Genomic DNA, 20,994 nt, shown 5'->3' on the forward strand with positions numbered 1-20,994 from the left:
GTCTCTCTAGCCTCAGATAACGTAATTGAATGATGAAAACACAAAATTGTACAGGTGACTTCTTTACCTCCCCAAATGTGCCTTGTATGTACAGTCACACACATTTTTCTAGTGTAGACACCCATGTCCGTGTGTGCCTCCTTCTGCATGTATGTGGTATAGGCATGTGTGTCTATGGGCATGTATGTGTGTGCATGTGTAAGCATGTACATGAGGAGGGCAGAGGTTAATGCTGGTGTCTTTCTCAACTCTGCTCCATCTCAGGTTCGGAGACACTGTCACTGAGTTTGGAGTTCACTGATATGTTGAGGTTGGCAGACTAGCAAACTCCCGAGATCTACGTCCTCTGCTCCCATGGAACCGGGGTTCACACCTGGCTTTTATGTAGGTCCTGGATATTCAAACTCAGGTCCTCATGCCTTGGATCAGGCACTTGACTCACAGAGCCAGCTCTCCAGCCCATTAAAGAGGAGGAAATACAGTTTCTCAGCTCTCTGAACCTCTAATCATAACCTATCTTTACACATGGATTATGTGATGCTCCTGTTTCTCCCCTTCCCCTCCGTCCATCCTTTCCCATGCCCCATCTTAATCCAAGTGTTCACAGGAGACTGCAGCCCTGGGAAAAAACATGACTATTACCTTGTGAAAAGCTCTGCAGTCTGGGACCTAGTGAAGCAATGATCAGATATCTGACCAGAAATGGAGATACGAAATGTGCACCACTTTACACTACTAGTCTGGGGCAACTAAAAACTGAGATACTAAATGCACATCACTTTACACTATTAGTCTGGGGCAACTAGAAACTGAGATACTAAATGCACATCACTTTATACTACTAGTCTGGGGCAATTTCATACACAGCAGTAGGTAACCAATACAGTAGTTAGCCTAAAGATTGGGAGGAGTTAGTGCTATTTCCATAACAACAATAATAGGTAGTACTTGCTTAGAAATATAAAATCCCAGGCAAGCTCTTAATATTTTGCATAATCCCTCACAAAATCCTTGAAGAACACATAATTCCTTTCAATTTATTGATGGGAAAACTGAGGCCAAAGACTCAAAGACTTGTCCAAGTTCACACAAAAATATTTGAGCCTAAGGGACCATGGAGAGCCAGCGCTCACAGGGACCGTGTGGATAGAAGCACTCACGAGTCCGATGGGCATTAGCAGATGGCAGCTGCATGTAGTGTGAACAGAATTTCAAGGATAGGAAAGGGATTGTAAGTCACACCAAGGCTGACATCAAAAGTAAAGCTACTTTCTGAATAAAATGCCTTATCTAGGGAAAAAAATACAACTGAGGAAAAGTAAGAATTCAATAGAGTATAATCTTCAATTTACTGAGTTCACGCTTAGACATAAAAATGTGTTTTCTTATATCCAAAGGAGAAAATGAAAATCCACTTGGTACTAAAAACCGGAGACTACAGCTGCACTCTCTCCAAGTGCTGCTTTGAGCACTGAATGAAGCAAGCTGGCAGGGAAGGAGGCAAATTCCTAGTGGGATCCAAGACCCTGCTGGAGATATTTTCTCACATGGGGTGAAAAAATGCAGGGACAGGGCCACTGAGAAGGCATCCCTTCCTCTGGCTTAGCTGTCTCATCCCCTGAGACTCCAGGCTCTTAGCTCAGAAACATGCCTTGTTCCCTGGGGTGTCCTCAAGATGGCACAAAAGTGAATTTATACCCATGTGTGCCAGACGAAGACATCATCATCTAGTAAACTGTTCCCACTCGATGGGTCATGTCACGATCTGTGAGTTAAAGCGCACTTTTAAGGCTCTTAAAGAGCTCACTCCCTTTTGGGGTACTTTAAGTTGGCCTCTGTGACTTCAGTCCCTCAGTACATAATACACGGTTGCACTTAAGAGCCAGCTGTCTGAGGCTGTGGGTGTAGCTCAGTGGAAGAGGCTTGCCCATCATGCACTGGGTCCTGAATCCATCCCCAGCATCATAACAACAAGCATAAAGACAGGCAAATAAACAAAGTATGTAGCTAGAGTTTTCCTGCCTTGCCCACAGTCAGAACAAATCTCTCTCACCCGCCAGTCCCACAGCCACTCAGACCCAACCAAGTAAACACAGAGACTTATATTGCTTACAAACTGCATGGCCATGGCAGGCTTCCTGCTAACTGTTCATATAGCTTAAATTAATCCATTTCCATAAATCTATACCTTGCCACGTGGCTCGTGGCTTACTGGCATCTTCACATTCTGCTTGTCCTGGAGGCGGCTGTCTCTCCTTCTGCCTTCCTGTTCTCTCTTTTCTCCTCTCTGTTAGTCCCACCTATACTTCCTGCCTAGCCACAGGCCAATCAGTGTTTTATTTATTGACCAATCAGAGCAACACATTTGCCATACAGAACATCCCACAGCAAAAATATTTGTGACTGAAAGGATGCACATGTGTCTCAAAAGGGCTAGCAAACTACAGTACAGAAAAGAATCTGAACTTACGATCACATAGCATGTTCCATAAAGATAGGCATTTGCCTGTCAATGATGATGACGGTAGCACATCATTTTGCTTCTTAAAAGAGATAGGAATAGTTTCTTACTTCAGTTTTTGGGACCATTTGATGCAGTGCCTGTGGAGGCCGGAGAGGGCATAGGATCCTGGAACTGTAGTTACAGACTGTTGAGAGCCACCATGTGGGTGCTGGGCATCACACTTGGATCCTCTAGAAGAGCAGTCAGTGCTCTTAACCACTGAGCCATCTCTCCAGCCCATGGATATTTTCAAAACTCTCTTTCAATAAAGATGGAGTCCTTTCCATGCCATTGTTAGTAACTGTTCTTAAATATTGTTTCATAAAAGAGAGCAAGTCAAACATAACACTACAACTCCAGAGAACCCTAGATTCAAAGACACTCATTTGGAAAAATCTCTATCTTTCCACCATTTTTCACTGGGACATTATGGGAATTTCTTAAGTACAGGTTTTGGAAATAGAGACAAAGATAACGGCAGCCACCATGCATCCCTCCCTCTGCTCTACAAAAAAGCTAAGGGAATATGAGGGTTTGGCCAGTGCACAATCAGGCACCCACAGCCATCATCTAAGGCATACTTACAGGCAGCTCAGGAGCATGCTTCATGACCCGAAGAGAAATGTAGCTCCCTATGGAATGGCCAATAAGTATAATCTTCACATCCTTTGGCACGTGAGCTCTCAGAAAGGCTATTTTGTGTTCTATTTGACCATTCAGACCATAGATGTCCTCAATTTCTTGAGCATTTGGCTCTAAAAGGGAAAGTATGAACATGTTTTAATTAATAAGTAAACAACCTTATTAAAGTAGAAAAAGTATCTACAAGAACATCCAGACTTGAAGAAGTAACTTAGAGTTGAGCACTTACCATTTGTCCTAAGCCTGTAATACACTAGCTGCAGTATTAGACACTTAAATTACAGAAATCAGCCCTTACCGCACAACTGGAGAAGAAGCATTATCTGAAATATCACAACTCACAGACATTATGTAAAGACTGACAGCTGGAGACCCATGAAGCAGGGGAGCTGAGATTCAAATGCAGGTCTGTTCTCAAAGCCCAAGAACTTTCAACTATTCCATGAACCACTGTTAATTTAGGCCAGCAGTTCTCAAGCTTGATCATGTCAGGAATACTTGGGAAGGTCTGGAAAAGATGGCTGGGCCATGACATCAGAGTTTCTGACATAGTAAGTCTGGGTAGGGGTCCAAGAGTTTTCCTTTCTAAGTTTCCAGGAGATGCAGACAAGCTGAGTCTGGGATTACACACTGGGAACCCCTGGGTTAAGCTGACTCATATCCAGTGAACTAAGAGAACACATGCTACTGCTTGACTATGTTGAATAATCTGTGTGTATTTAAAGAACTGAAAGACTTAAGTAGAAACCTCAGTGTCAACTCATACAGTCATGGACCTGAAATGGCCTTTTCTGTCCCAACTCTTTTTCTAGAGTCTTCAAGGCCTAACTAAAAACTGTACTTGCTTAAGCTCACGGACCCTGAAAGACAAACATGGTACACATATTCACTTATAAGTGGACATTAGCTTTAAGTAGAGGACAATCATGCTACAATCCACAGACCCATAGAAGCTAAGTAACAAGGAGGGCTCTAGGGGGGGGGGTACATGGATCTCCCTGGGAAGGGGAAATAGAATAGTGGGTGGACTTAGGGTGAGTGAGGATAAGAACAGAAGGGTTCAGGTAAAGGGATGGAAGGAGAGAGTACTGGGAGAGGGACCTAGAATGGGGGGGAGGGTGCAATTCAGGGGCAAGGTAGAAACCTAGTGCAATGGAAACTCCCAAAAATCTATTAGGATGACCCTGGCTAAGGCTCCTGGTAATGATCATGGTTGAAAGGTCGTGATTCTCTGCACTCAGAGAAGTACTGGGCCTCTCTCCAACTTACCCAAGAGAAACGCTACAAGAACACTAGAAATACTACCTGAACACTGCTATAGATGTGTATGTTTAATGACATATTTGAATGTGGGCATACCAGTCTATATACACTTCTCTCTAGGTCCATATATGTCTGTTTAGCTACAGATCTAATATTAAATGTGTAAACTTAACTATGTATTTTCATTCGAACGGTATGTATAAAACTTCAATGACCATGAGACTAGAGGTAGAACCAGAGAGTAGTGCTGTGTGCTGGGATGAGTGTGCAATGGTGACCCCTCACATCTCACACAGGAATTTTCACATCTGCACAGTTCTTCCATCTTGCCTCACTGTTACTCCACAATGACATCCTCATAACTTCAATCAAACACCTTACATGTAGAAGTAAAGAGGCTGAAATCAGAACTTCATATTTGAAATCCCTTGAGCAAGGTGAGTGTACCATTTATTCCACAGGTGGACTTTAAAAAAAAAACTATGTTCATGTGACACATATATTATAATCAAAAAAATCTAAAAAGCCCTGAAAATTTTCCTCTAAATTCAAAATAGAACCAGAGATGAAATACAAAAAAAATTGTATGTATTTGTTCATTTATAATATTTAAATGAGTCTGGCAATGCTAGCCATCATATAATAACAGAACTTGCACTATTAAATAAGTATGAATATTGAATTTTGTTTGAAAAAAAGAGAAGTTTTGACATGCAGTCCTCAGGTATCTTCATCTATTTTACAGGGGGAAAGTTGCTTCTCTGTCACTCAAATGGGACAGAGAAAGCCCAGAGGTCTTTGTAAGTTCATGCTAAGGATCAAAGAGGCAACTCGGTAAGAACTGTGGCCCCTAACTCTTTCTGCTTCCTTTCTTCAGAGATTCAAATGCCATTTCTTCCACAATTCTCCCTGGGTTTGCTATCTGAGATGAAGGGTCACTCTCACAGTTCAGGACCATCTGCTCCCAGCTCTCTCAGTATTCTGTAAGCTCCTTGGATGGGAATACTGTTGAGATTCTGCCAGCTCTGAAAGTGTTTGACACACTGAAGAATGATAGACCAGCATCTATAACCATTAACAAACACTACTTTACTTAAAAGTAAATAAAAGCCTATGACTCCCAAGAATGTCTTATACAATAATTCAAATTGCCAGGTGGTAGTGACGCACACCTTTAATCCCAGCACTCAGGAGGCAGAGCCAGGAGGATCTCTGTGAGTTTAAGGCCAGCCTGGACTACAGAGCAAGATCCAGGATAGGCACCAAAACTACACCGAGAAAGCTTGTCTCGGAAAAAAAAAAAAAATTTAAATTATTATTCTCCAAACAGATAGTATAATCAAAAGTCATCAAATTATACTTTCCATTTAATGGGCATGAATTACCTGCTAAGGATTTCAACAGGATACATATGGGGACAGGAGGGAAATTCAAGAATACCAAAAGGCTGTAAACAGTAAACAAAAGGAAGAGGCATGAAGTGCAGTATTTGGAAACAGTAAAGAGTTTGAAGGCCATTACCAGCTACAGGGAGAAATGGAACAGAGTGGTTAGAAAAGAAAGTTGTCACGAATCGAGTAGGACATGGGGCGTTACCCAGGGAATGCCGACTGCACAGACAGAAGCTTACTGCTTGGCTGTGGGTCAGCAATGGGAGCTGCCATGCCCACAGCCCCTAGTCATCAGGCTACTAAAAGCACTTGGAAAGGAGCTGGGGCTTTCCGACATAACATCCAGATGCTAATGAACATGTGCGTCATCCTGAGCGCCTCTTATCTGAAATGCTTGTCAGCAGAATTGTCTAGATTTCTGGTTCCTGTTTCTTTCTGATTTGGGGATACTTCATTGAGTTTACTCGCTGAAGCCTCTCTCATTCAGAAATGTGAAATCTGAATGAGGCTCCCCAGTCCTCTTATCCACCTTCGGACTGCAACAAAGCGCTCAATTCCCAGATCCTTCTCCAGTTCTGCACTTCAACCTGGACACCCGCTCGCATTCCTAGTGGCTGTGAGCAGCAGCTTGACTGTCCCCATGTTTGGGCCAGTCTTCTCTCAACTGTCTTCTGCCAGTCACTGTCCTGGGACGAGGGAACTCCTCCAGGCAGTCTCTCTATATATATGGTGGACTGCTGGGCGTGGCTTTCTCTCTTTACAACTGTACAGACTAAATTCATCACTAATTAAAAGACTGTAAAAATCTTCAGGTAATGTTTTCACCTGCTAAAGCTAAATCACTATAATTTCTAGCTTGCATTTCACGTGTTTTGAACAAAAAGACTTGAAGTAGCTGATAATAAATTTGCCATCGAGTAAGCTGACTCTAGTAAGTCAAAGCCAGAAAACAATTTAAACTTCCAATCTGCTAAAATTTCTTTTCGTTTGTCTTGACTCCTCCCTTTATGGTATCAGAGAACATCTGTTCTGTCATTATATCCACTTTACAATTCTGTCAATGTGCTATAGCAAAAATATCATTTCCAACTCTTCATAATTTTAATATATGCTAATATGAAGTAAAGCCTACTGCCAACCTTGGCTGGGCTGCTAGAGCTTTCTCTCAGTCATTATGTAGTTTTCAAACCACACTTTGCACGTCAGGCGACCTGTACTTAGAGTGATAATCTTGGATAGGGACGATGTACCTGTCCTGCCTGCACTAACACATTTTATGGCACACACTCATAAACATAACCTCTACTAGGTAATGTAGGTTGGTAAGGCCCATGGCTACACTCGGCCTCATGGAACTTTTGGTATACCTAGGGTACAGATGGAAATAGTCATCTCAGAAGGAGGAGATGGGCATCTCTATTTAATTCTCCTGCAGTACTACATCTCATTGCCTAGTTTATCTATAAATCCTGGGTGATGATAAACCGCCCTTTCATCCCTCTACTCAGAGTCTGTTGGCCCTCTGGGCTAACCCTAGATGGCACTGTCCTCATTAGGTAGCAAAGAGCTCAGTTTAATTGCTATGCTATTAACAGATTAGTAAGTATAGAAGCAATCCAAACAATAAGCACTCAAGTCAAGTTATAAATAAGCAAATATCAATTTAAAACACAAATTACATACATTTCCTAGAAATTCTGATTCACAACATACACCTTTCACTGGTTTGGGGCCCTACCGAGTGGTAGGGAAAAATCCATGACCAGGCCCTGGAAGATGGGGTCCTAGGACCAGCAGCATGAGCATGGCTAGAAACTCATTAGAAATACAGATTCTCAGGTGGTGTCCCACACCTACTGAGTCAGGGACTCGGACAGCCACTTATTTTAATAAACCCCTTGGGTAATTTTGATGCATGCCAAAGTTTGAGAACCGTGGCCTTGGGTGATCCTTCACATCTGTTTTCAATTTCAAAGCTGCTGCTCACATTCTGTTTATTTGTTTCTGGTTTTAGTACAACTTTGGATGGATACTGTGACAGTTACTGTTGCTGTAAGTAAGAATTCTCTCTATACCATATGCCTTTCTCTCCAAGATAAGGATGTAGGAATAAGACATGATAGCTGCGGATCACTCAGGCTGAACAAAGGGAAATGGATAATAATAATCTTCTTTAGGGATCCACTAGTCTCTTATATTTAAAGAGTTTCTTGTAGACAGCAGATAGTTGCACCTTGTTTTTATCTACTCTGAGAGACTATCTTTTAAAGTACTCCTATTCAAATTGATTACTAATACAAAAAAAAATATTATATTACTTTACAAGTACTTTTTAAATTAATTATGTATACATGTAAATGTCTATGTGTAGGTGTGTGCATGTGAGTGCAGGTGTCTGGGGAGTCCAGAAAGGTGTATTGGGTTCCCTGGAGCTGAAGTTATAAGTGATTGTGAGCTGCCCAACTTGGGTCCTAATAAGAGCAGTAGGTGCTCTTATTTGTGGAGTCCCCTCTTCAGCTCCTCCAAGTGCTTTCTATTTGATACATTCCCCTTCCCCCTTCTCACTTCTACGTTTTCTAGTCTTAACTGAGGATATTTAATCGTCCCATTTTCTCGCTTTTTTCATTGTAGCTATATTTCTTTAAATTGTTTTTTTTTTTTTTGGTGGTTGCCCTAGAGTTTGCAGTACTTAATCTAAGCCCAGATTAGGGAACAGTGTTTCACTTTCCCTTTAGTTCAGGGATGTTACATCACAGTGTTCTCAACTGTGTTCTCCTTCAGCCTCTATGACACTGCCAACACTCATTCCACTTACACATTATCACCACTAATTAATGGGAGCAGTCATTAGGTAAATTTAGAATAAGAAACTTTTAAACAGACTTGAAAAGAAAAATAATCAACTTTATATGGAAAAACAAAAGACCCAGGATAGCTAAAAGAATCCTATACGATAAAGCAACCTTTGGAGGCATCACCATCCCTGACCTCAAACTCTACTATAGAGCTACAGTAATAAAAACAGCTTGGTACTGATATAAAAACCGACATACGAACCAATGGAATCGAATTGAAGACCCTGACATTAATCCATGCACATATGAACACATGGTTTTTGACAAAGGAGCCAAAACTATACAATGGAAAAAAGAAAGTATCTTCAACAAATGGTGCTGGCATAACTGGATGTCAATATGTAAAAGATTACAAATAGATCCACATCTGTCACCATGCACAAAACTCAAGTCCAAGTGGATCAAAGACCTGAACATAAATCCAATTACACTAAACTTAATAGAAAAGAAAGTAGGAAGCACTCTTGAACGCATTGGCACCGGAGACCATTTCCTAAATAAAACACCAACAGCACAGACCCTGAGCACAACAATTAATAAATGGGAGCTCTCGAAACTGAGAAGCTTTTGCAGGGCAAAAGACACAATCAATAAGACAAAAAGACAGCCAACAGAATGGGAAAAGATCTTCACCAACCCCACATCTGACAGAGGATTGATCTCCACAATATATAAAGAACTCAAGAAACTAGACATCAAAGTACTGAACAGTCCAATTAAAAAATGGGCTAAAGAGCTAAACAGAGAATTCACAAAACAAGAACTACAAATGGCTGAAAGACATTTAAAGAAATGCTCAACATCCTTAATCATCAGAGAAATGCAAATCAAAATGACTCTGAGATACCACCTTACACCTGTTAGAATGGCTACAATCAAAAACACCAATGACAACCAATGTTGGAGAGGATGTGGAGCAAAGGGAACACTCCTCCACTGTTGATGGGAATGTAAACTTGTACAACCACTGTGGAAATCAGTATGGCAGTTTCTCAGAAAATTAGGAATCGAACTACCTCAAGACCCAGCCATACTCTTGGGCATATACCCAAAGAATGCTGATTCATACCATAAAGATACATGCTCAACTATGTTCATAGCAGCACTATTTGTAATAGCCAGAACCTGGAAACAACCTAGAGCCCATCAACGGAAGAATGGATGGAAAAAATGTGGTACATATACACAATGGAGTACTACTCAGCAGAGAAAAACAATGAAAGCATGAAATTTGCAGGCAAATGGATGGAACTAGAAAAAATCATCCTGAGTGAGGTAACCCAAACCCAGAAAGACAGTCATGGTATGTACTCACTCATAGGTGGATTCTAGATATAAAATAAAGAACAATCAGACCACAACCCATAGAACCATAGAGGCTATATATATAGCATGGAGGTCCCTAGGACAACTGTGGCTTATAATAAATTTCGCTTTTACTCAATTATTGAAAAAAAATAGCCAAATGAATAGAAACACATGAACTATGAACCAAAGGCTGAGGGGCCCCAGCTGGATCAGGCCCTCTGAATAGGTGAGACAGTTGATTGGCTTGATCAGTTTGGGAGGCAACTAGGCAGTGGGACCAAGTCCTGTGCTCATTGCATGAGTTGGCTGTTTGAAACCTGGAGCTTATGCAGGGACACTTGGCTCAGTCTAGGATGAAGGGACTGGACCTGCCTGGACTGAATCTACCAGGTTGATCGCAGTCCTCGGGGAGGACTTGTCCTGGAGGAGGTGGGAATAGGGGGTAGGCTGGGGTAAGGGGAAGGGGTGGAGGGGGAGAATAGGGGAACCCGTGGCTGATATGTAGAACTAAATGGTATTGTAAAATTTTATATATATATATATATATATATATATATATATATATATGAAACTTTTAAAACCTTTTACTCATTTCTTCTTCCTTGCTTTTCTTTTTTATATTTTTATTAATTTGTATATGTGTATGTGCATGTGTATGTGTGTGTGTGCGTGTGTGTACCTGTGTATATATATGTATATGTGTTCATTTATGTGTGTGTGGTGTGTGTATATATATATATAGGTGTGCATGGTGTGCATGAGTGTGTGTGTATGCATGTGTGTGCATGTGTATGTGTACATGCACGCATACAAGCACAGGTGCCCACAGAGACCAGAGAAGGTGTTGGATGCTGGGAAGTAGATGGTTGTGACCTACTGAATACGGGTGTTAGGAACTAAACTCTGGTCCTCTGAAGAGGAGCAAGTCCTCTTAACTGGTCAGCCATGTCTCTAACCATGCCTTTCCTTTCTTGTTACAGATGTGAGTTTCTATCTTCACTGTCCTTCCCTTGTGAGGCAGAGCTAAAGCCTTGTATAGACAGTCTTTACTTGTACTTTACTTTCCAAGGGTAATTTTATTAGACACAGAACTCTAGGTTGGTGATATTTGGTTTTAGTTTTGTTGTTGTTTTTTGAGACAGGGTTTCTCTGTGTAGTTTTGGTGCCTGTCCTGGATCTCGGTCTGTAGACCAGGCTGGCCTCGAACTCACAGAGATCCGCCTGACTCTGTCTTTTAAAACGAAGTATTTTACTTTATTCTTGTCTTCACGTATGATAAGAAGGCTCTCGGAAATCTCATCGTTGTCTTGTTTCACGGGTTCTATTTGCTACTGGTTTCCTGTAATTTCAACATGTGATTCTGAGTACTGATCCTGCTCAGTGTCTCCCAGCTTCCTGAATCCGAGTTTTGTCATGTGACATAAGGACTTCCATTATTTTGGCTCTATTCTCTCCATCTCAGGTACTGTAATTATGCAGCTGTCATGCCTTGGAAACTGCCATAGTTCTCGGACAGTCTCTTCTTTTTCCTCCTTGCGTTTCAGTTTGGGGAGTTTCGACTGACCTATTTTCAATCTCACAGACCTCTCCTCAGCTGCACGAGGTCGAACCGCAGGCCCAGTGAGTCACTCTTCACTTTGTTGCAGGATTTTCTGGTTTTTCCTCTTGATTCCTTCTGTAGAAGTCTCCATCTGCCACCGGGTTCCTACTCTTCTGCAATATGTTACAGTTTTCACCAGAGTTCACTATATTGATTGTCATGTTTACTTTAAATGCTCTATCTGATAGTCTGAAAATCAGCAAGAGGCACATCTGAATTTGGTCATGCTTCACTATTTGTTTAGTCTTATTGATTTTTTTCTTGCCTTTTACAAAGCCTTGTAACTTTTTTGGCTAGAGTTGTACCAGTTCCAGGAATGCAAGTATTGGATCCTTGCATGAAGCTTTGTATCACAGTGGCCAGGCCTGAGTACAGCTAATATGTTAGAGGCTTTGATTTCCTCCAGGTCTTTGTTTCTTCCCCCTTCTTACCACTGGTTTGCCCTAAGACCTCCTTAATAGGTCCTGTGTCTTGCAGTGTACACACCTTTGTTATATTCGAAGCCTCCTGAGATAGTGGTGAAATATGAGAGGAAAGCATTCTACAACCTTATACTTAATATCAGTCTGGAGGGGGGGTGCTTAGAGTCTGTGCCGTGATCATAAAAAAAAAAAATACTTTTCAAATTACTTTCTTCTCTATTGAGGCAGGAAGACCAGGAAGCCCTCCCCTTGGGTTAGACAAGGTCTGGCAGTGTCTAGTCTTTTGGAGAGTAGGCCTTTGCTATTGAGACTTCTTTGGGAAGGCTGTAAAATGATTTCTTCTCTTCCCCCTCAGGAAGAGCCTGGGGGATGTTCTCAGATAATCGCAGTGTTGGTTTTACTGCCAGGACAAAGCTCTCACAGACAATAACTCGTGTTTTCAGAGGTTTCCACCACAGCTGTCTAGCCCCATTGTTTTGGGGATTTGGGGGAAAGACCATCAAGGCAAGGGATGGCAGAGCAAGGCTGCTGGATTTCTGGCAACCAGGAAGTAAAAAGAGAGAACAGGACAGGGGAAAAAAAATATCCTCCAGGTTATGACCCCAATGACCAACTTACTCCAAAACGGTTTGCCATCTCCCAAGATCCCATTACTTTATGAATCCCTAAATGGAGTAATTCACTCATGAGGTCAGAGCCCTCCTGACATAATCACCTCCACAGGCCCTACCCTAACCTCTGAGAACTGTTGCACTGGAGACCAATCCCTCAGCAGAACATTCTGGGGACATGTAGAATCTAAACTAGAATTGGGCATGGTGGTACACTCCCACCACCCCACCACTAGAGAGGTAGAGGCAGAGGATTGGAAGTTTAAAGACAGCTTGAGCGATTTAGTGAGACCCTGTCTTAAAACATTAACAAAGAGAGCTGGAGAGATGGCTCAGAGGTTAAGAACACTTGTTGCTCTTGCAGAGGACCTGGCTGGGTTCAATTCCCCCAGTATCCACATGGTGGCTCACAACTACCTGTGACTCCAATTCCACCTCTTCTGACCTCCTCAGAGATGTGTGTACAGACATACACGCAGCCATGACTCACACACACAACATAAAACAAGTCAAAAAAAAAAAACAAAAACAAACAACAAAACCACAGTCACAGCCACAACACTGACAAAGAACGGAAATGGGAGTTCCTGGAGGTAATGCTCAAGAGAGTGTGGGAAGCCCCCTAACAGTTTCCATTTCACTCTCAAAACAGTCGGCATTTCCGCCCGTGGTCCGTAATTCATCGCCAACACCATCTGTGTTCTGCTGCCTTAAGGCTTCCTAAAGTTCTCTCAAGGGAGCTGTTCTTTCACAGTGGTGCGCACATGGCATGGGTCCTGTTGTCTTGAGTGTCTGACTTGTCTAAGAAAAATCACTGGTTTTCAGTTTGTCCAGCATGTTTCCTGTTGTGAGGAGAGGAGAGGTAGACTCCGAGCCCTACTCGTCAGAGTTGAAACTGGAAGTCTACTACTTATTTTGGAAGAATTCTACAGTGGACCTTTTTCTTGGTGCATAATATTTGCCAACTACAATTTCTGAGCAGTAAGAAGCAGTACATAAACATGGAAAAGCATCTTCATGAAAAAAGTAAAATATATGGTTTTACAAAGGGCAAAAAATAATATAATAATAATAACAGGAACTCACTGAAGATACACCCACCAACTGACAGTTCTCACAGTTCTGCTGTGGGGAGACAGGAGCCTTACTGCTTGTTTCACTCCTGGTTCCTACAGGCCTCTCTCTCTGTTTTAAAGATACAGTAGCATTTACCTTTGTTTTCTTTATGATTGTATAGTCCCGATTCTTTTAGATATTAATATACAGGCTTAATTCAGTCTCGCCAAACTCCTGAGCTACTGTATTCAGCATTAAAGTACTAGAAAATTGATTCTTTCAGTGATAATGTACCAATATTTACTTGTTTTGAAGAACAATTTTTGATCATAATTCAAATAAAGCATCATAGGTTATAATATTCTTTTCCAATTTTAAATTATAAAACAGAAATTTTTAAACATTTTACTAAGCTTCTGTATTGTCTAAATTCTACCTAAGAGGCACATACAATTAATTTGAAAAATACAAAAATTGTTTTAAAAAATGAATAAAATCATGTATTAGTCACTGGACTTAAGAGATGATCTATAAAATATAAAGTTATAAACAAGATAAATTGACATTATTTATCTACCTACAACACCTACCAAAAGCTGGATGAATGCACTAATCTTCAGAGAGTATTAAGAAGAGTTCACATACATAATCATAACCACAATCATTTTAAAACAGACAACAACTGTAGCTGATAAAATGGAGGGTGGCCAGAGTACACAGTTAACAAGAAATATCATCAAAACCAGCCTTGAATATCATGTAGATCATTCATGGCATACAGGTTTTTTATATTGAAATCTGTATACTAATATCTAAAAGAATCGGGACTATACAATCATAAAGAAAACAAAGGCAAATGCTACTGTATCTTTAAAACAGACAGAGAGGCCTGTAAGAACCAGGAGTGAAACAAGCAATAAGGCTCCTGTCTCCCCACAGCAGGAGACTCGAGCTTGACATCTGTAGGGGAATTTAAATTATGGACTTCCTCTCACTTATAAAAGCTTTAGGTAAGTAAACATGCTAGAATCCTTATGGGTAGAAAGCAGGTAGCTTGCAATGCTACAGTAACATTTCTTTCCCTCATAAACCATCTAGCACATTACCACACAGAAGCCCAGCTCTCCTTTCTCAAGCTAGCTCCACACAGCAGCAACATACCTCCTGACCTCGCTTCCTTCTGTGCTACTCTGTCACTTACATGGCTACACTCATGTTCCCCCACACATCCCAGACCCACCCATGCATCAAAACCTCCTTCTATGATCTAATGATCACACCCCCCCTTTACCTACAGATGTATTAGAGTGAATCCTTTGTGGGGGAGCACTCTTACAGGGCTACTGCCCTTAAGGGGATCTCAAGAGCTTGGTTCTCTTCCCACTATGATGAGGTGCATAGAGAATGCCTCCATGGAGCAGGCAGTGGAATCTCCTTCCCAGGTATCCATTACCCAGTGTCTTCACCTTGGACTAAGCTGCCTTGAGAAATTCCAACACATGGGCTGGGGATGTGGTTAGCAGTGGAGTATTTTCCCAGCACCACACAATTTCAGGTGCAATTCACAAGCCTATACCCTCCCCACCCAAAAGCAGAAAATTGTGAGAAATAAATTTATTTGTAAGTTATCTATTCAATGGTATTGTGCCACAGCAGCTCAAACTATGACATCCATTACTCCACCACGTCTCCTTTGACCTCTACTGTGGGTTTCATGTAACCAGCAGGGCATTCTGTCATGTCGCCATTCTTTGAACAAGAGGGAGAATGTACCTCTAAAGATCTTAGACTCTAAATGTCTTATACTTTTCCTCCTCCAGCATTTCTTCTAGTAGCCTTTGGAAGTATGTTATCAATAAATATATGGCTGGTCACTAGTTAGGAAGTAAAGAAGGTGATTCATACTTAAATTGTTGATCTGCTCAAATTCTTAAGAATATTATCTGCAAAACACAAACTATCGCTAAAATTATTAAAATGTGGCACCTGGGGTCTAAAAACCACAAACAGAGGTGATTGATCACTTGTGAAATGTGAATGCAAACAGGCTTTCTGGAAACAAGAAGACCCATTCGCTGTCAATCAAAAAGGTGTTAAAAAGGACATACCATCTGGTGCTGTAAGAATCTTCTTATCTTTGGGAACCAAGGTAAATCCAGCATGAGAGATCATCCACACCGGAAAGCTGCCTTTCGTCAAAGAGTATAAGGTCTTTGCAAATGGCAAGTAAAAGGGAGAAAAGCCTGGGTTACCTAAGAAAAGAAAAGACTTTGGATTAGAAAGACAATGGGCCCATGAAAGATGATGTACAGGCTGAAAGAGATGGATGGCTCTGGGTTTTATCACATCATTTTCTACAAATCCAGTAATATTCACACTTATGCTTAGGTATCATAAGAAATATCTTCAAACCACAAACCGAAGTATAGAAGTACTTTTTTAAATCATCCTTATATGTCTTCTCACTATTAACAGAATAAAGTCCTAAACCCCTAAGACTATCTCTATGGCATTTCAAGATCTGACCACCTCAGTTATTAAGCTGTACAAAAACTAAAACTAAAACAAAACAAACAACAACAAATAAAAGAACCAGGCCAGTCAATGTTAGAATCTTAAAAAACTTTAAATGTTATCTTGCCATTTCAAGTATTTGTTGTATGTGTGTATGCATGTATGTGTGTGTATATGTACATGTATGTGTATGTGTGGGTATGTGTGTGTATGTATGTGTGTATATGTGTGTATGAGTGTGTATGTGTGTGTGTATATGTGTATGTATGTATGTGTGTATGTGTGTGTGTATATGTGTGTGTGTGTATATGTGTGTGTATGTGTGTGTCTGTGTGATCAACCATTGATGGACATATACACTACACATGATTTTTTTTTTTTTTTTTTTGGTTTTTCGAGACAGGGTTTCTCTGTGTAGCTTTGCGCCTTTTCCTGGAACTCACTTGGTAGCCCAGGCTGGCCTCGAACTCACAGAGATCCGCCTGGCTCTGCCTCCCGAGTGCTGGGATTAAAGGCGTGCGCCACCACCGTCCGGCATGATTTTTCTTGTGTGTATAAGATGGTATTTTGACATGGATTTGGCATAGAGAAGCAGAATATTCAATACATACACCTACAGAGTAAAAAACAATGAAGTAGGGGGCTTTAGCTTGAATGTGGTCCCTCGTCAAATGCACCTCCAACTGGGCTACAAGCTTTATTTAGGCTTTGCTTTCATGGACTTGAGAAGTGGGCAGAGCCAGCCGCTAAAGCAGCAGTGGAGGTCCCAGCTGTGCTACTTAGCAGTCTTTTGCTCATGCAGACAAAAGACTAGAGATAAGCAATAAAGACAGATCCCAGATAGGAAAAAAAAAAAAAAACTCTAAACAGGTTACAGTGCACTAAACAATATGCATAGGCTTAAAAAAGAAAAGAGAAAGATATAGACAATTACAGAAAAAAAAAGTTTAAAAATAATAAAATAAAGTTTTTAAAGAGAGAAGTAAAGTAACATTAAAAAAAGAATAAGCCACGCAGAAATGGGAAATACACAGGGAGTCTGGATCATGTATCTTGCTGTATCGACCTTGAATTTTTTGATTGCTGATAAGCAAACAACAGCTGCTAAGAGACATGGGATTGAAAGAGGGATTGATGAAATAAATTAGCCTAGATATTTTAAGAATGACTTAACTTTAAAATGGAAGTAAAAAAAAATGTCTTGCTTTGGAGAAGTTTTGCTTTTGTTTTCACAGGAAATGAGAGGCTGTGGATTCCTTCAGGATGGATATGGATCAGGTTTGATCAGGGAAGACCTCCTGAAATTTGACAGGTGATTTCTATCAACAAAGGTTACTGCTGGTCTTCCCAGGACTTGGCCATTTTTTCAATTTTCTCAGGGACCCCTAAAGATGCCTTTGCCCACAGACAACAGGAAGCAGTCTAGAGAACAACGCCCACATTCCCAAGTGATGGGGTGTGGATGGATGGTGGTTATTTGGTGGGTTATGAATGTTTGTTATCACTATGGGGAACATAATTATACAGGACATAATTAAAAAGACAACTATTAATCTCAGATAGTTTGCTTTTGCATGGATTTTTGTACATCGATACAAATTTAAAGTTGTTTTTGTTACAATGTATGTATGTTTCTACTCTTGTTTCGGGTAGTGTGCTTATGCAGTTCATTTAAAAATGTAATGTATAAATAAGAAATGAGGTTAGTAGTTAATCTATAATAATAAAACTTAATAAGTCACATTAGTTATGTTTTCAAGGTGAAACAGGTATATTTTAGATAGATGATTTTCAAACACTTCAAAGACCTACAGAATACAGCATTTAAGATGTTTAATAACCTAAGGTCTTTTTCATGACAATCAGACACATCTGCTCCTGGAAGCACCAATTTATTTCATAAAAGGATAATGGGCATCAAAGAAACTCCATATGGAGTTTGCTTTCAATATGGCAAGGCTGGCCATTTAGGGAAAAAACTGCTCTTGCCTTAACTGCTGACAATATGCTGTATAGACTGGACAAACAGGGACATATGAAAAAGACTATTGAACTTTGACAAAACAAGGAAGGACAGTCCTTCGAGATTCCTGCTTCACAGAAGAGTCTGCCAGACATTCTGCAGGACACAGAGGTAAATGACTGATGAATTTTGCCAATACAAGGTAGGACAGTCCTTCAAATTTCCTACTTCCCTGAAAAGTCTACCAGATAGTCTAGGCCTGTAGGCTGAAGATGGATGCCCCAACGTCACACAGGAACTTCGGGTGACTGTCCAGGTAGCCAGATGTCTCTGTTGTTAGGTAATATTACATCTTTCTGGGGTCTTTGATGGAGTTAAAAACTAAATAGAGTTATTGTTTTCCTTAGTTATGATAGAAAGTAAATTAGTTATAAAACTTTGGAATCACTAAGATAGATAATGGAGTATTTTCTCTGAACTTGCTAAATACAAATGGACTAAATATTGTAAATGCAATTCTTTTTTTTTTTTTTTTTTTTTTTTTTTTGGTTTTTCGAGACAGGGTTTCTCTGTGTAGCTTTGTGCCTTTTCCAGGAACTCACTTGGTAGTCCAGGCTGGCCTTGAACTCACAGAGATCCACCTGACTCTGCCTCCCAAGTGCTGGGATTAAAGGCGTGCGCCACCACTGCCCGGCCTGTAAATGCAATTCTTACTTGATAACTGTTTTGTTGTTGTTGTTGTATAGAGTTTTATATGTATATAGTTTTAACTATGTTAAAGTTGAAACCTTTCTTTTTACTTTGACAAAAAGGGGGAAATGTTGTGGAATATTATTTTAAGATGTGTTACATTCATTTATGCTGTGGAATATTTGTTTAATAATGCAAAGATGTGTTGTATTCTTTATGTTGCATTTGTTTAACTCTATAAAGCTGTGTTACTTTTCCTGTCTAAAACACCTGGTCTGATAAAGAGCTGAACAGCCAATAGCTAGGGAGGAGAGAGAAACAGGCAGGACTGGCAGGCAGAGAGAATAAATGAGAGAGAACTGAGAAGAAGGGAGAGGACACCAGGGGCCAGCCACCCAGCCACACAACCAGTCACACAGTAAGAAGGAAAGAAAGGAATAGAGAATAGAGAAAGAACAAATCCCAGAGGCAAAAGGTAGACAGGATTATTTAAGTTAATAAAAGCTGGCTAGAAACAAGCCAAGCTAAGGCCGGGCATTCACAAGTAACTATAAGTCTCCATGTATTTATTTAGGATTTGGGTGGTGGCCCTCAAAGAGCAAAGAGGAAAAAAAAAACTAGATTTCAATCCTTTTTTCTACATTAAAAGAATAATTAGAAAACATTATGACTTGGGTAATTACACAAAATAGGCAACTTTCTATGGAGATAGAAAATATCACTGCTTTTTCCAGAAGAATTAGGTAATCTCAATAGGCCTACTATGAACTAAGAAAGTCAAGCTTAAAGACTGAAGAGCTCACAAACAAATCTAGACCTACGTGGCTTCACTGGTAAATTCTGCCAAACACTCAAGGGAAAAAACACTATCAGTTTATATTATTTTCAAGAAAACATGCAAAGAAGAAATAGTTACCAAGCCACTCTGTGAGGTCTATATTACCCTCATATCAAAGCCAGATGCTACTTCTAGAAAAGCAAAACTGTATGTCAGTATCACTATGAACATACATGAAAAAATGTGAACTAAAAGGTTGGCAAATTAAATCTATCAAAATGTTTTAAAAAATATACATTGTGACTGAGTAGAGTTGATCAAAGGTTGACAGGATTCATTTAACATTTAAAAATTGATTTTATCTGTCATATTTATAAACTGAAATGTTCACACACTCATCTTGATACAGAAAAAGTGGAACTTACCTCTTGTCTGAAATATACTTAGTAATATAGATATAATTTTAAACATACATTCACACAAAATACTGAATCAGAATTCCTAAATTCTATATATAGTCTTTGTACCTAGTAAAGCTAGTCTCTTTCCATTAATGTCTTTTTTTTTTTTTTTTTTTTTTTTTTTTTTTTTTTTTTTTGAGACAGGGTTTCTCTGTAGTTTTGGTGCCCGTCCTGGATCTCACTCTGTAGACCAGGCTGGCCTCGAACTCACAGAGATCCGTCCGCCGGCTCTGCCTCCCGAGTGCTGGGATTAAAGGTGTGTGTCGCCACTGCCTGGCTAATGTCTATTTTTCTGTGTGCATATTGTCTTTTCCCCTTTGAGACAGAGTCTCTCATACTCTAGCACATCCTGGCCTGTACTATGGAACCTGGGATGTCCTCAACTCAAAGCAACCCTTGTCCCTCAGCTGCCAAATGATGGGAGTGCAGTCACGTGCCACCATGTCCAGACTATTTCTCCAACTAATCTCTCTATTTCCACATGCAGTAAGGTTTTCTCCATCTTAGCTGATGTGGTTCTGGAGTACAGTGCCATCCTCTTCACACTGCTCCCTATGTTGGAGGACTGGGCTGGTCTGACTTCTTTACCCATTTTATTAGCAATCATGTCTTGACAATGAAGGCTCCATACAACCCCAAATGGACAGGTTTGGAGAGCAATCAGACAGTGTAACCCACAGAGGCTGCTGAAAGTGGCATGCCTGGAGAAAACACAAAACTCTGGATGCCTTCACCTCTAAGTGTGCGCTCTGATTTTCCTGACAGTTTGTATAGATGACGCCCCAAATAAAGGGTACCAGAACCCTACCAACTAACAAGCAGAACCAGCCTGGGCCTCTCGGGAAACTGAGGAAAACGGTGGGGGCCGCAGGGGAACAGAGCAAGCATAAAGGACACATCTGGAAGTCTCAAGGTGCCCCAAGAAAAGAGCTCAGAG

The 20,994-nt window shown here is 40.5% G+C and overlaps 1 protein-coding gene across 2 annotated transcripts in view; it reads right to left on the reverse strand.

Moving 5' to 3' along the window:
* Ldah (lipid droplet associated hydrolase) overlaps window positions 1-20,994 on the reverse strand; it is a 74,906-nt gene that overhangs the window by 38,327 nt on the left and 15,585 nt on the right. For both annotated transcript variants that reach the window (XM_028867605.1, XM_037198135.1), the window contains exons 3-4: window positions 15,760-15,903; window positions 3,089-3,258 (exon numbers count right to left, since the gene is read on the reverse strand). In XM_028867605.1, the coding sequence (XP_028723438.1) occupies window positions 3,089-3,258; window positions 15,760-15,903 (314 nt within the window). The remainder of the gene's footprint in view (window positions 1-3,088; window positions 3,259-15,759; window positions 15,904-20,994) is intronic.

The sequence above is a fragment of the Peromyscus leucopus genome, chromosome 22, assembly GCF_004664715.2.
Source record: "Peromyscus leucopus breed LL Stock chromosome 22, UCI_PerLeu_2.1, whole genome shotgun sequence".
Lineage (NCBI taxonomy): Eukaryota > Metazoa > Chordata > Mammalia > Rodentia > Cricetidae > Peromyscus > Peromyscus leucopus.